Source organism: Molossus molossus, unplaced genomic scaffold (genome assembly GCF_014108415.1).
Source record: "Molossus molossus isolate mMolMol1 unplaced genomic scaffold, mMolMol1.p scaffold_m16_p_3, whole genome shotgun sequence".
Lineage (NCBI taxonomy): Eukaryota > Metazoa > Chordata > Mammalia > Chiroptera > Molossidae > Molossus > Molossus molossus.
Window position 1 is genome coordinate 122,897,582 of NW_023425366.1, and position 12,805 is coordinate 122,910,386.

A 12,805-nucleotide genomic window follows, 5' to 3' on the forward strand; every position below is an offset into this window, starting at 1 on the left:
GATGTCTCTATCTCTTCCTCCCTCCATCTGAAGATGAATGTGAAAACGTCCGCGGGCGAGGATCAAAGCAGCGCCCTTTCTGAGTCTCAGGCGCAGCAGCACTCCCGGCTTCCCCAGCAGCAGGGGCCTAGTGTCCACAGCCCAGGAATAACTGCTTGTCAACTCCTTCACAGAGAAGGGCGGCGGACTTTCGATTCCCTCCTCAGGGAGCACTGAAGCGGGGCTTGCCGAGGCCGACAGGCTGTGACTGACACAAAGGGGCTGCAACTCTCTCTCTCTAGCCCAGCCCAGGGCCAACCCCAACCCCACCCCACCATCCCCAAAGTGATCCTTACAAAGGTCTCAGAAGTAGAAGCCATCAGTTCCCAACTGCCCCCAGTTACACAGACCAGCCAAGGACCCCCGGCCCTTCAGGGAACCCCTCACTAACCTGAGGTGAGTGCCCGTCCTCCTGCCAGGTGTGGTAGTCCACATCAGAATCTGCTCGGTCCTGGTGTCGTTATGACACCTGACACGGAAGGAGCTGCTGACCTGTGAGCCCCAAAGCTGAGAACAGTGCTGTTTCCACTCACAGAAGGCTGAGCAAGGCCCAGCCCCAGACACACCAGTGGGCTCGGAGTCCCGGCCAGTCCACCCTCACAGGCGCGGCCTCTCGCCCTCCCAAGCCCCCTCTCTCACCACCACTTTCAGACCACCCATCAAGGGACAGCCACCTCCCGCGTCCACTGAGGGCCAGTGCCTGGCTGGCGTCTGGGGAGGGATCCATTCTCCGGGTGTGGAGGAGGGGGAGCCCGCACTTGGAAGAGCAGGGGCACTGGCACCCCCTGGACTCCACGCCCACCTCCACGCCCACACAAGCCCCTGCTCTGAACATGAGACCGGGAGCTCTGCCTCACAGGGCTTAGGGGAGATGTTCCCTGGAAGAGGGCGGGTGCGGCCAGACTGCACACGCTGGTCTCCTCCTTCCTCTGCTCTCCCAGGCCGCACCCCTCCGGCCCCACCGCCACCAGGACGGGCCCTCACCTGGGTGCCAGCCCTGAGGCTCTGACTGCCAAGAAACTCCCTAGCCAGCGTTTATATAACAACAACATAAGCATTTTATTTTTTCATTAAGCTTCTTAGTATCACAATGGAATGATGAGAAAACAAGAACAAAAAACCCCATGAGTCTGCCGATCTCTAACAGAGCAGAGACTTCAAGGCAATGGGGGTGCAGTGGGGGAGTTGACAGAAGTGCCAAGAATTCCGAAACCATGTCTCTCCGTAGCCGACCGGGCTGGAGGGGGTGGGGAGGTGGAATGGTGAGAAGGTGGCACTGTCACAAGCGGTCCTTGGCGTTGTCTTGCGGCTGATACACGCTCATTCTGCACGGAGCACCCCGGAAGACTTCCTGATGCCCCCTGGCACCGAGCCACATGGCCCTCCGCCTGCCCGGACGCCCAGGCTCTCCAGCCGGCGCTGACACCTGAAGCCAGTTCTGCTGGGCGGGCAGCAGGAGAGGAGCGTGGAGGAGGGCAGAGGGCAGGTGGCGCTGCAGGGTGTGAGAATCCAAGGAGTAAGGAGACTCGTCTGGAGGCAGCTGTGGGGAGGGCGAGGTGGTGGCGGCGGTCCTGCCCCTCGGGAAGCGGCCTCGCCTACAGCTTCACGGTGCCAGGAGGCAGGCTGTCATTGCAGAGTCTGTAGTAGCGCAGGTCATTGACCAGCCTGTGCACATTCTGGGTGAACGAGGGCAGGTCCTGGAAGGCAGGGGCACAGCTCAACCTGGCTGCACGGAGCACCCCCAAGTCACCCGCCCGCCCCACCAGCACTTCCACCCCAGGGTGTGCTCCAGAGCTCTGCAAACATAGTACACGACGCACCACGTCCACTCCTTCCCGCGCCACGTGTGAGCAAAGGTACCGTGGGGGAAAGAACGGCGGGGAGGGCTCCCTCGCACACACCCTGGGCCAGACTCCAGCCAGGTAGGCAGACACTCCTGCCGTCACCCTCACCACAAGCCTGGGGCGCAGGTTCTGTTAGCAGCACCGTTTTAAGGATGAAGGTGGTGAAGCACAGAGAGCTCAAGAAACCTGCCGCAGTGACAAGGCAGGTGGGGAAGGGGACACTGGTCTGGCTGCCATGCATCTCTCCTTCACCATGGCCAGGCCAGGGACACTCAGGAGCGACACACTGGCAGGAGCCAGCATGTGCCTGCCCCCTCACCTGCTGACCACCTCCTGCTGGCCCCAACACCAGCACGAGCACCACGAGACGGCCGAGGCCCGCACCCTCACCTGGAGATCGTGATCAGCGATGCCAGACTAACAGCAACAGGCGGAGCAACGGTGGTTCCCTGTCAGAGGGTGGCTCCCGCCTGGCCAGGGGCGCCAGGCGGGTCCCTGCTGCAGCCCCGGGTGAGGTGAGGCTCAGAGCACAGTGAGGCACTTCAGCTCTCCTCCACTCCACCACCGTCCCCTGGCCTCCCCTCCTCTTCAAAGGACAGCACGAGGCCGCCTCTGCCAAAAAGGCCTGACACCTCCAACGGCCTGGCTGCAGGGCAGCATGTCCGCTCCCAGCTCGCCAAGGGCCCCGCTCCCCCTGCTTGTGGGCATGCGCACAGGCCGCAGCCAGAGCGCCCAGGTCTGACTCCTCTCCCTGGCTCTGCCGGTCCCAAGTTCCACACTTGCCACCTGACTGCTGACCTTCCTGAGCCTGGGTTCACCTGGGAAACGGGTTGACAACAGACCCTACACGTCAGAGAGCCCATGCAGTCCACAGCAGCGCTGCCGCCAGTCTTCCCGACGAGACCCTCTGAAGGCAGAGAGGCGCCCAACAGCTGGCCCAGGGCCTGCGAGGCAGCCAGCTCCAGACGGACAGGAGCGAGGGAGGGAGGGAGTGACGGCACTGATTACTTTATTTCTTCCTCAGAAAAACTTACCAAAGGGTGTCTTTTGAATCAGTGGCTCCCAAATGCAAACCTGAATCTCCTGGTAGAACACATGAATACATTTCTATATTTTTAATAAGCACCCAGGAGCTTCGATGCATGACTAAATTTGGAAACCACTGCTTTAAATCAAGAAGTTGACTAATAATGATATCAGTAGAAACTGATCATTAAATATTAGGATTTGAACTCGAGAAAAGGAAAAAAAAAAAGTACCCAGTGGCTGAAGTGAAGTTTAAGAAGCTCGAGAGAGAGCAGCAGTGCCGGGGAAGGCAGGCTCCTGGACAGGGGAGAGCGGAGCCGAGTCTGAGAAACCGCCCGGACACACGTCGCAGCCAGACAAGCAAGGGGGACGCAGAGCTGCTCCAGCGAGAGCAACGTGTACGCCTGAGGACGAAGGGAAACCCTGGACAGGCGGCAAGCACGAGCCAAGCTGGGACACCAAGAGGAGGTGGATAAAAGATCCCCTTGCAACAAGGGGGAGGTGGTCAAAGACGAAAAGTACTGGTTCCGCAGGAAGAGTTCCAGGGAGAGTTGATCGAGCAAGCAGCAGAGGCTTAGCAGCTGAAACAGGAAGGAGGAGGGAAGGCAAGTGCCCAGAAAGAAGGGCCCAGGACGAGAAAAGCTGGGCACCTGGTGGGCCAGCCCACCAGCCCTTCCCCAGGCAGGCGACAAGAGGGTGAGCACCGTGAGGGCTCCTCCCAGGACCTGAGAGCAGTTCAGGCCATGCAGCCAGGCAGGGAGGTCTGGGAAGAGCCGAGGACCTTTAAGCCTGGGGACCCAGAGAAGCAGCAGCAGAACACTGGTCTCCTCAGCCTCTCTGCAAGTCTGCAAGTTCGGGCTGCAATGGCTCACGACCCATGAGACAACAGCGGCTGGTCAGAGGGGTGCTCACTGGGGTGCAGTAAGTACCAAGGAGCTGAGACAAAGCAGCAGGACTGGGGAGAGCACGTACCCCTCAATCCAGGCACAGCACCAAGTCATCCAGGAATGGCACGAGCTGCCTCGGAACCACAGGGGTACAAACCACACATGAAGGCAGCCTGCCCCCCTCCCTGAACAGGCACTGGGTGTGAGAGCCCACACCTGCCTTCCCTGTAGCCTGGCCTCTCTCCTCACCCGATCCATCTTGAAATTCCGCCCCAGGACATTTTTCTGGTTGGTATCCACACCATCACAGCTGGTCAGGAACTCAGGGAGGAAGGCTGCAAAGAAGCCATCAAAGTCCACAGAGGCCATGTTGTAAATGGCGATGCCGATCTCCTCCTGCAGGAGGTCGTGGGACTTGTGCACCAGGACCTGCAGCAGCACGTTCACAAACTGAAACAGCATGGTGGTCCGGAAGATCTTCTGCAGACAGAGAGCCCAGAGTGTGTGATGGCCATGAGGCTGACTCAGGATCCCTGGGGCCTCTCCAGGTCCCAGTCACTTCCTGTCATGCTGCTGCTATTGACCTGAAAAGGCTGAGACTCAGCCAGGACCCCTGACACCTTCGACAAGGAACCTTTCTGAGTGTGAGATGGGCACTTACCTTGTGGTACAGCTTCTGCTTGGTGTTGAGTGTCTCCAAGTAGAAGAGATTTTGTTTAAATAGGTGGATGTCAGGCTGGAGAAAGGACTGTCCAAAAGCCTGTCCAAGAAATAAGACCACCGTTCTGTAAGGAGCGTTAAACCCTCAGACCTGGTCCTTCTGGGCAACCTCCCCCGCCAGAGGAACCGGCACCCCGCACGCGGCTCCTCGTGCTGACACGGGGCACGGGATCTGCTAGCTCGTCTTCCAGCCCGTCTGCTCGGGTCTCAGGAGTGTCCCACGCAGTCTTAGCTCCCAGGCCCTCCCCTCTGGGCCTGACTTCTTTTTGGCCTCATTTTATACCTTTCGCAATGAACCTCTGGACTCCTTCATGAGACCTACCTTTGAAGCAAGAAGCTCACAACTAGGCTAAAAGCTTGGCCTCCCTTCAAGCCAGCCACTCACACTCCATAAGCCGCCCTCTCCCTGGCATCCCAGGTCTTACAAACTGCACACCCTTAGACGCTCCATCACAGCCAGCTGCCTCTGCTCTGGGGTTAAGCAACAGCAATTTTTAAACTGCTTTGCAATTTCTGGCTGTAAAAGTAACTAACTAGCTCAAGGGCAAAAAGACTCCCCCCATCTATCAAAAAATAAACCGCAAAGAGCCTTACTCCAATAGAGACTGGGAAGAGTGGGGTGGGCCAATGAAAGGCAAAGCGCAGTGTGCAAGACACCTCCCTAGAATACGCCCGGGACTACCTTACCCTGTCCCCAGGCTCCTAAGGTAGGAGAAGGGTCCTGTAACCCCTGCTGCAGTGACAGGATCTCCATGATGTCCTGTGGTTTTCACTCATTGATTTTTAAAGTCAGGTTTACTGAAGTGTAACACAGAGTAAAACTCACCCTCTGGAGGTTCACCATTATATAGTTCTGACTAACACATCCAGTTGTCTAACAACCACTGCAATGGAGACACAGAACACCTCCAGCTTCTCCGAGTTCCCTCGGCCCCAGGCCATCACTGGTGTCCTGTGGCTCTAGGCACGCCCCTTCAGAGCGAAAAGGATGTAGTCATGTAGCAGACAGTCTTCTGGATCCAGCTTTTCCAGCTACCATCTACGGTGCCATTTGTATATGTCTCCCTTTTTTTTAATCCTCACCCAAGGATGTGTTTATTGATTTTAGAGAGAGAAGAGGAAGAGAGACAGAGAGAGAGGAAAGAAAGCGAGAGAAATATCGATGAGTTGCTTCCAGTACACTGACCAGGAACTGAACCAACCTTCTGGTGTACGGGACGATGCCCTGACCGAGCGAGCCACCCGGCCAGGAGCCCCCCAACGTGCTCCTTTGCACTGCCAAGCAGCAGGCCTCACATGCACGTACCACTGTTTGTCCACTGGGCAGCGGACAGATATTCAAAACATGTTTCCAGCTTTTGGTAATTTTGAAAATAGCCACAATAAACACCTGTGTACAGGTTGTGTGAATATGTTTTCATTTATCTTAGGTAAAATACTTAGAAGTGGAATTGCTAAGTAATGCAGTAAGTATATGTTTAACTTTATGACACCAAACTAGGAAATTGTCTTCTAAAGCAGCGTTTACTAGCACTGTCTACCCAAGAAGACTTCAAAGCAAGGGCAGAGTTTAAGAGGAAGGCAAATCCAAGCTGCGTGGGGTGCTGGCGGTGGCAGTCCAGAGGCGTGACTGCAGGTGACCGGGGAGGGCATGTGCTCTCAGGGGAATCTCCACACAAGGAGTGGGTGGCGGCGTGCGTGTATGTTGGTGGGGAGCATGCACTGAAAACACAAAAAGAAAACCTACTTCCACCCAGACTCAGAACACAAGTGTATACTATACACACAGCTGCGTGTGGAACAAGGAGCCCTGGACGCCGCCACAAACCGGCCCGGCCGTCCTCATAGGAGGCCGCCCGCCTTCCAGCAGGTGCAGTCAGCCCCGATAGCTCGCTCTCCAGGACCTAACAGTCACGCTTGGGGTCTGAAAGGGGGCACTGAGTCAAGGGGCAGTGCTTCTCCCAGTACTGTACTAGCCAGAATTCTCTTGAAAAATGCAGACCACGGGGCCCCCTCCAGAGACGCCACCAGTTAAGGAGTCCAGTGACTGAGCAGGCAGGCTCCGCACACCTGGGGAGAGCACAGGGCAAGGGAATGACTCTCCCCAGAATCTACACGCGCCAGGCACTGTGTGTGCTACTAGTTTAGCCACACAAGAAAATCAGGAAACAGGCAGCATTATCCCCAGTCAACACATGAAGAGACTGAGGTTCCAAAAGTTCACTATCTGCACAGACACTAAGAAGTAGAGTTGCACTTCAGACCCAGACAACAGGGCTTCAGAGACGGTACTTGTCGCAGCAACCACGTCAGAGTAAGTGGGACTGAGTGTCAGAGAAGCAAACTGGGGGAGACAGCCCATGGACCCAGGTGGTGTCCCGAACGCAGCCTGTCTGTTCTTGATCGCAGGCGACCTCAGCAGCTCTTCCACGTTACCTGCATGATGGCACTGAACTGAGGCTCATTCTCCATCTGCTCTTCGGCAACCCCCCTCTGGACACTGGCCAGGACAGTGGACTTGAAGAAGTATCTCCAGTTGTGATGGAGTGTCCGGAAAAGGAGCTCAAACAGCTCAGCCTTCACATCAGGGGAAGGGCGCTGTGGAGACACACACAGACCCTCAAACCTTCCCTTCCTGCAGTTCAGGGAGCCACGCACAGCCCAGACCCAGAGCAACCGAGAGGTCTAAGAGATGCCTGGCAACTGCAAGCAGAGCGTCAGCTTCCTGCCCAGACTCCTGTCCTACGAAGCTGCCTAAGTCAGCAGTTCAAACCAGGAGTACTTCGGCAGAGACGGAGCCACCTCTGAAACAGAAGGCAGGGGTCGGTGCAAGGGACCCTTTTCTGATGGAAGCACTCAGCTTTTTTAAGCTAGGAAACGGCTAGTAAAAGGAAGAGTAACTAGGAACATGGCCTTTCTGTTCGAGTTGTTTCGATCTGTAATTCCGTCTTGGTTGTTGTTCCTTTTCCCAGGCTGTCTAACCTGCTGATCTTATGCAACCTCAAAAGCTAAAGACAAATAAGAAGTCTTAAAGGAGATCTGCCCTCTATAGAAAATGGGTTTAAGGGGCACTTAGGAACCACAGAAAGAAACGTCAGAGGACCTCCGGGGGATGGGGGGGCCAGCAGATAGGGGTGGGGTGGCGGGCAGGGCTGACTGTCCTCTGGGCCTATCTCCTAGGATTCTGGGATGAGGAGAGGGGAAGGAGGCTCAGCAAAATTTTCTAATTTGACCAAAAATCTTCAAGTCACATCATTCCAGATGTCTGCAGAATTCAAAATTATAAAGCCCATATATATATATATATATTTTTCCATTTTTTGTTCAAAATGGACATTTTTCCATTTTTTGTTCAGATAGAGTGGGAGGGAGAGAGAGGAAGAAAGAGAAACATTGACGTGAAAGGGACACATCGAGTGGCTGCCACCCGCACAACCAACCAGGGCCAGGGACAAACTGCAACCGAGGCATGCACCCTTAGCGGGAACCGAACCTAGGTCTCTCTGGACTGCAGGCCGACGCTCTAACCACTGGGAAAACCGGCCAGGGCAAGCCCAGATATATTTAATTCAGCCCGATTAAGATGAACTGGAGACAGAAGGCATGGGCTCCCATGGCAGGTATCCTTACAGGGCCTGTGTATGTTTAATGATGTAAAGTAAGTAGACTCAGATCTAAGCCTTAATTTGGGCTGTTAAAAAAGTTAGCTCTTATTTACATAACTATTACATAAGATTTAGTTTATCTATACTGATTCTGGATCTTGTCATGCTGCATGTCCATCTATTTTCTAAGAACAAAGAGCTTCCCAATGACAAGGAAAGCTCTGAATCATTCTCAAAACCTGCCTTGTATCCTTGAGATCATCAATGTTCTGGATGGAAAAGTACAGTACATTTGTTATAATGTTTGCTGTAGAAAACTATACATTCACCTAAAGTTATAAATTGTTTGCCATGGGAGGTTGATCTTATTTACCAACCAACCTTGATTACACTGAATTAGTTCTTATTAACTCAACTAATATGAAAACACTATACCAAGCTAAAGGCATTCTTTCTTGGAAAAAAGCAATATACAGCCCAGCTGGTGTGGCTCAGTGGTTGAGCGTCAACCCATGTACTGAGAGGTGCCGGTTTGATTCCTGGTCAGGGCACAAGCCCAGGTTGTGGGCCCCATCCCCAGTGGGGGGCGTGCAGGAGGTGGCCAATCGATGTTCTCTCTCATCGATGTTTCTCTCTCTCTCCCCCCCTTCCTCCCTCTCTCTAAAATCAATAAAGAAAAAAAAAATTTTTTAAAGCAATGTATAAAAAACAATAAAATAGCTAACACATTAGATTTAAAATACAATGCATTTTCCTTAATATTTCATTCCCTTCCCAACTAGACGGAAGCAGCACGAGGGAGCACCCCGCCTCTCATACCTCGGCCACAATGGGATACACCTGCTCCATGCACAGGGAGATGATGCTAGGGAGGAAGGGCTTGAACACCTGGCCTGGCTCCTGTACCACCACTTGCAGGATCTTCAGGAACTTCTCAACCACCCGGCAGCCAGTGCTGCCTTCATGAAGGATGCTCTCGGCTAATTGTTCTCTGCAGACAAAAGAAACCACACAGTAGCCAAGGAATGGTTCCTCTGGGACCAGCATGAAAACCAACACTGTGGCAAGTGAAGAAGAGGAGCAAAAAGTCCCCCACTTTGTAGCCGGGTCCCACTACTTCTCACTTGAAATTTGAAAAGCATGGACAACAGGCGTGTGGTTACCTGGTAAACATATTGAGGAAAGTCTGTATGATCTGTTCAGTAAAAGGCACACCCATCTGTACTCTAAGGCCTCGAAACAAAGTGAGGAAAAAGCTCAGCATCTCATCAGTTACATCTAAACAAAGGGACAAAGCAAATGATTAGAGGCATGCGCACAGGGATAAACGGAAGCCCTCGGCTTAACTGACTTCCTCTTGCAATCTGCACTATCATCTCTCTCTACAGCTTCCTGCTGGAAGAAATTTCCCCAACACCATCAGAGCCCGTGATGGAAAGTGGGAAGTGATCAAGGACATGCTGAGAAAACAGCTCTGGTGCGGCGAGACTCTGCTTGATGGCTCACCATAGGAACTGAAGCGCCCTCACCGCCCAGCCCGGCCATGTTCAGAGTCTTCCCTGCAGATGGACTGTTTTGCACACACACTGATGGAACTATTCAATTGGGTCAACACCTGAGTGCTTTAGTGATTTCTCTCTATGACCAACAATCCCTGCAGTTGGGATTAAGTCAGGGGTTAAGTGGCTAAAAAGTGGATAATGACAGTGTGTTCAGATGGCAAGGCCCTGGTCCATTAAATGCATTATTTTCAGAAAACACTGGTTACATTTAATGTTGTTCCACTTCCAGATCTAAATGATCATCTTGTACGGTATATTTTGGCTCTAAACACACAAACTCTGCTCACAAGAGGCAAACCCTGGCCCGTTTTGCTCAGTGGTCAGAGCCTCGGCCTGCAGAGCAAAGGGTCACGGGTTTGATTCCAGTCAAAGGCATGTATCTGGGGTGCAGGTTCAATCCCTGGCCCTGGCCGGGGTCATGCAGGGGGCAACTTAATCAATGTGTCTCTCTCACATTAATGTTTCTCTCTCTATATTCCTCCTTCCCTTCCACTCTCTCTAAAAATCAATGGAAAAATATCCTCGGGTGAGGATTTAAAAAAAGAGGCAATCAGTAAATTTTTGCTAAGAAACTCTCAATATCTCATCAGACTGAGAAGACTACTACTGCAAATGCTCTCACATTCCTGCACAGAGCTAGGCAGAGCCTCTGTCAGTGACAGTGATAGAGCAGGGTGTGGGACGCCATCTCAAACCCATCTTGCCTTATAAGTAAGTAGCACTTATGGAAAAAAGTTCCTTCCTTTCCTGTATAATGCCCTAATACTCTCAGCCATTTATGTTCCACATGGCAGAAGACAAAGCCTTCAAGATAAAAACAAGGCAAGTGATTCAGTGCCACCTGACACAGTTATAAGGCCTATATGAAGCCTCCCCAAATAAACCTCACTGCCCTCTGCCCTCGGTATCAAGGCCTGTGCTGCTGACTTGGTGTGCTCTACAGAGCTAAGCAGTTGCTCTGGCCCTTGTGAGGCCTATGGCCAGCTCCTACCTGATTGATGAATAAAAGCTGGAAAGAGGGCCAGGGAGACCTGAACGGATTCCTGCAGTGAATGGTAGCAGATCTGCCGGGACTTGGTGGATTCCCCAGAGATATTCTCCACGATGTCTTCTAAGACACTAAGTGTCTGGTGGATAATCACTTTGGCTGCAAATCAAGATTAAGTTGCACGTTATGACTTGTATGAGGATAAAGAAGAGTAAGAGGGAACACAAGGGAAGGAGAAGAATCTGCAAGGGTATTCAGCAGATAGGAGCACAGGCATCTTCCTAAAAGGTCAGTCTCTCTTGATTGAGTTCTCTCTCTCTCCTTTTCTTCCTTTCCTTCTTTTTTTCCCTTTTTACTGTCAGAACTCTAGTTGCCTGCTTAGTTTTTCCCTCTATTCTGCTTCTATCCACCAGAAACAAGTCCACAGAAAAGAAAAGATCAAATGTACCCTCAGGTTAGACGCCTTGGACTTGAGATTCTAAAATGGTGAACAAACTGGTGAGAAAATAAGTGTCACAGATAACTGCCACAGGAAAGAATGGACACTCTGTAGATCAAACACTCTCCTTCAACTCCAAATATGACCCTAGCCTGGTAATACACACAGCACCTGCCACGCCCATCATGAAGACAAAGAGAACCTCACTAAAACAGTGTGGGGAAGCCCTGAGGGGGGACTTCCACACATGAACTTCTAGTTGCAGCCTACATAACCAGCAGAAAGAAGGTAAGCATTGTTTTGGCAAGAGAGGTCATTTTCCACTTATGAATTTCATCTCCTGCTTTTAAGAAAAAGAAAGGCCCCTCCCTGCCATAGCAACAATGCACTAACCAACACTTGCAGCGAATGAGAAACTGCCACCACCTCCAACTCTTCTCCTACAATAAACTTCAGTGCAGAACAATCCTCCTCAGTTTCCGCCTAAAAGCTGCCCTACCCTTTGTCTCTTTGGACTTGCCTGTGGCTTGCTACATTTTGCTTGTCCCAAATTGCAATTCTCTGTTATTCCCAAATAAACCCATTTTTCTGGTAAAATAATTATTTTATTTTTGAGGTGACATTATATGGTGTCAGACGTGGGATCCAAAGGCGACAAACCGCTGAGGAACTAACCACCCCTGGAACTTTGTGAGGCACCCACTTGAGCCTGTTGTGCTCTCCGCTTCCATACGCTGTCTTTTTCCTTTTGGTTAGGTAAACCTGTCAGATGCCAAGGGCCCTCCCTTTGGTTGAGTTCTCAGACTTTATTTGAGACCTACTTAAATGTTTCATTTTTTGTTTTTATCAAGACACTGCCATTCCTGATGAGTACTCCTTGTGTTTGGAATTACAATGGCCATTCTGGGGAACCTTGTTTCAAGTTAATTACCTTTAAGGGGCACCCTTAAAAGACAGAATTCCAAATCTCTGAAACAATGAATTCTTTGTTGGTATGCAGAAGCTTCTAAAGGACAAAATAACTCCAAAAACTGCTCTACAAAAAATCCTTACAGTGTGCAAATTTTCTTTAAAATATAACTTTGACCATCTGAGCAGGCAACCTTAACTTAGTCCATCCATCTCCTGGAAACACAATTTGGATCCAACTATTCTTTTGAGTTTCATGCCTGAACATGGCTAATATTTTTAAAAATCTGTTTCTGTCTACCTGTATTGTCTACATATATGTATGTGTATGTGACATTTTTCTACCTCTGAATGGTATTACCAAAATTGATCTGCAAAGAGATCTATTTACTGAGCTTTAAAAGATTAAGCACTGCCCTGGCTGGTTTGGCTCAGCGGTCAGAGTGTCGGCCTGTGGTCCAGAGAGACCCGGGTTCGGTTCTTGCTAAAGGCGTGTACCTCGATTGCAGTTTGTCCCAGGCCCTGGTTGGGTCGTGTGGAAGGCAGTCACCCGATGTGTCCCTTTCATGTCGATGTTTCTCTCTTTTCCTCCCTCTCCCTCCCACTCTATCTGAACAAAAAATGGAAAAATGTCCTCAGGTGAGGATTAAAAAAAAAATTAAGCACTTATATAAATTAAGCACACTCTCAGAAATGTAATGAAAACTAACCCAAATGAATTTCAGGGAATATATCCAGCGTTAACATTGTTCCAGGTTGTTGGTTTAATTAAAACAGGCATATCTT

The 12,805-nt window shown here is 51.4% G+C and overlaps 1 protein-coding gene across 7 annotated transcripts in view; it reads right to left on the reverse strand.

Moving 5' to 3' along the window:
* Positions 1 to 1,085: 1,085 nt before the first annotated feature.
* XPO6 (exportin 6) overlaps positions 1,086 to 12,805 on the reverse strand; it is a 121,496-nt gene continuing 109,776 nt past the window's right edge. Inside the window, exons 21-27 of one of the 7 annotated variants that reach the window (XM_036280821.1) lie at positions 10,675 to 10,830; positions 9,285 to 9,399; positions 8,941 to 9,112; positions 6,953 to 7,114; positions 4,458 to 4,556; positions 4,046 to 4,276; positions 1,086 to 1,736 (exon numbers count right to left, since the gene is read on the reverse strand). In XM_036280821.1, the coding sequence (XP_036136714.1) occupies positions 1,635 to 1,736; positions 4,046 to 4,276; positions 4,458 to 4,556; positions 6,953 to 7,114; positions 8,941 to 9,112; positions 9,285 to 9,399; positions 10,675 to 10,830 (1,037 nt within the window). In that variant the 3' untranslated portion in view covers positions 1,086 to 1,634. Of the gene's footprint in view, positions 1,737 to 1,779; positions 4,277 to 4,457; positions 4,557 to 6,952; positions 7,115 to 8,940; positions 9,113 to 9,284; positions 9,400 to 10,674; positions 10,831 to 12,805 lie in introns of those variants that run through there. The other 6 variants (XM_036280823.1, XM_036280825.1, XM_036280824.1 and 3 more) reach the window with 6 other exon arrangements.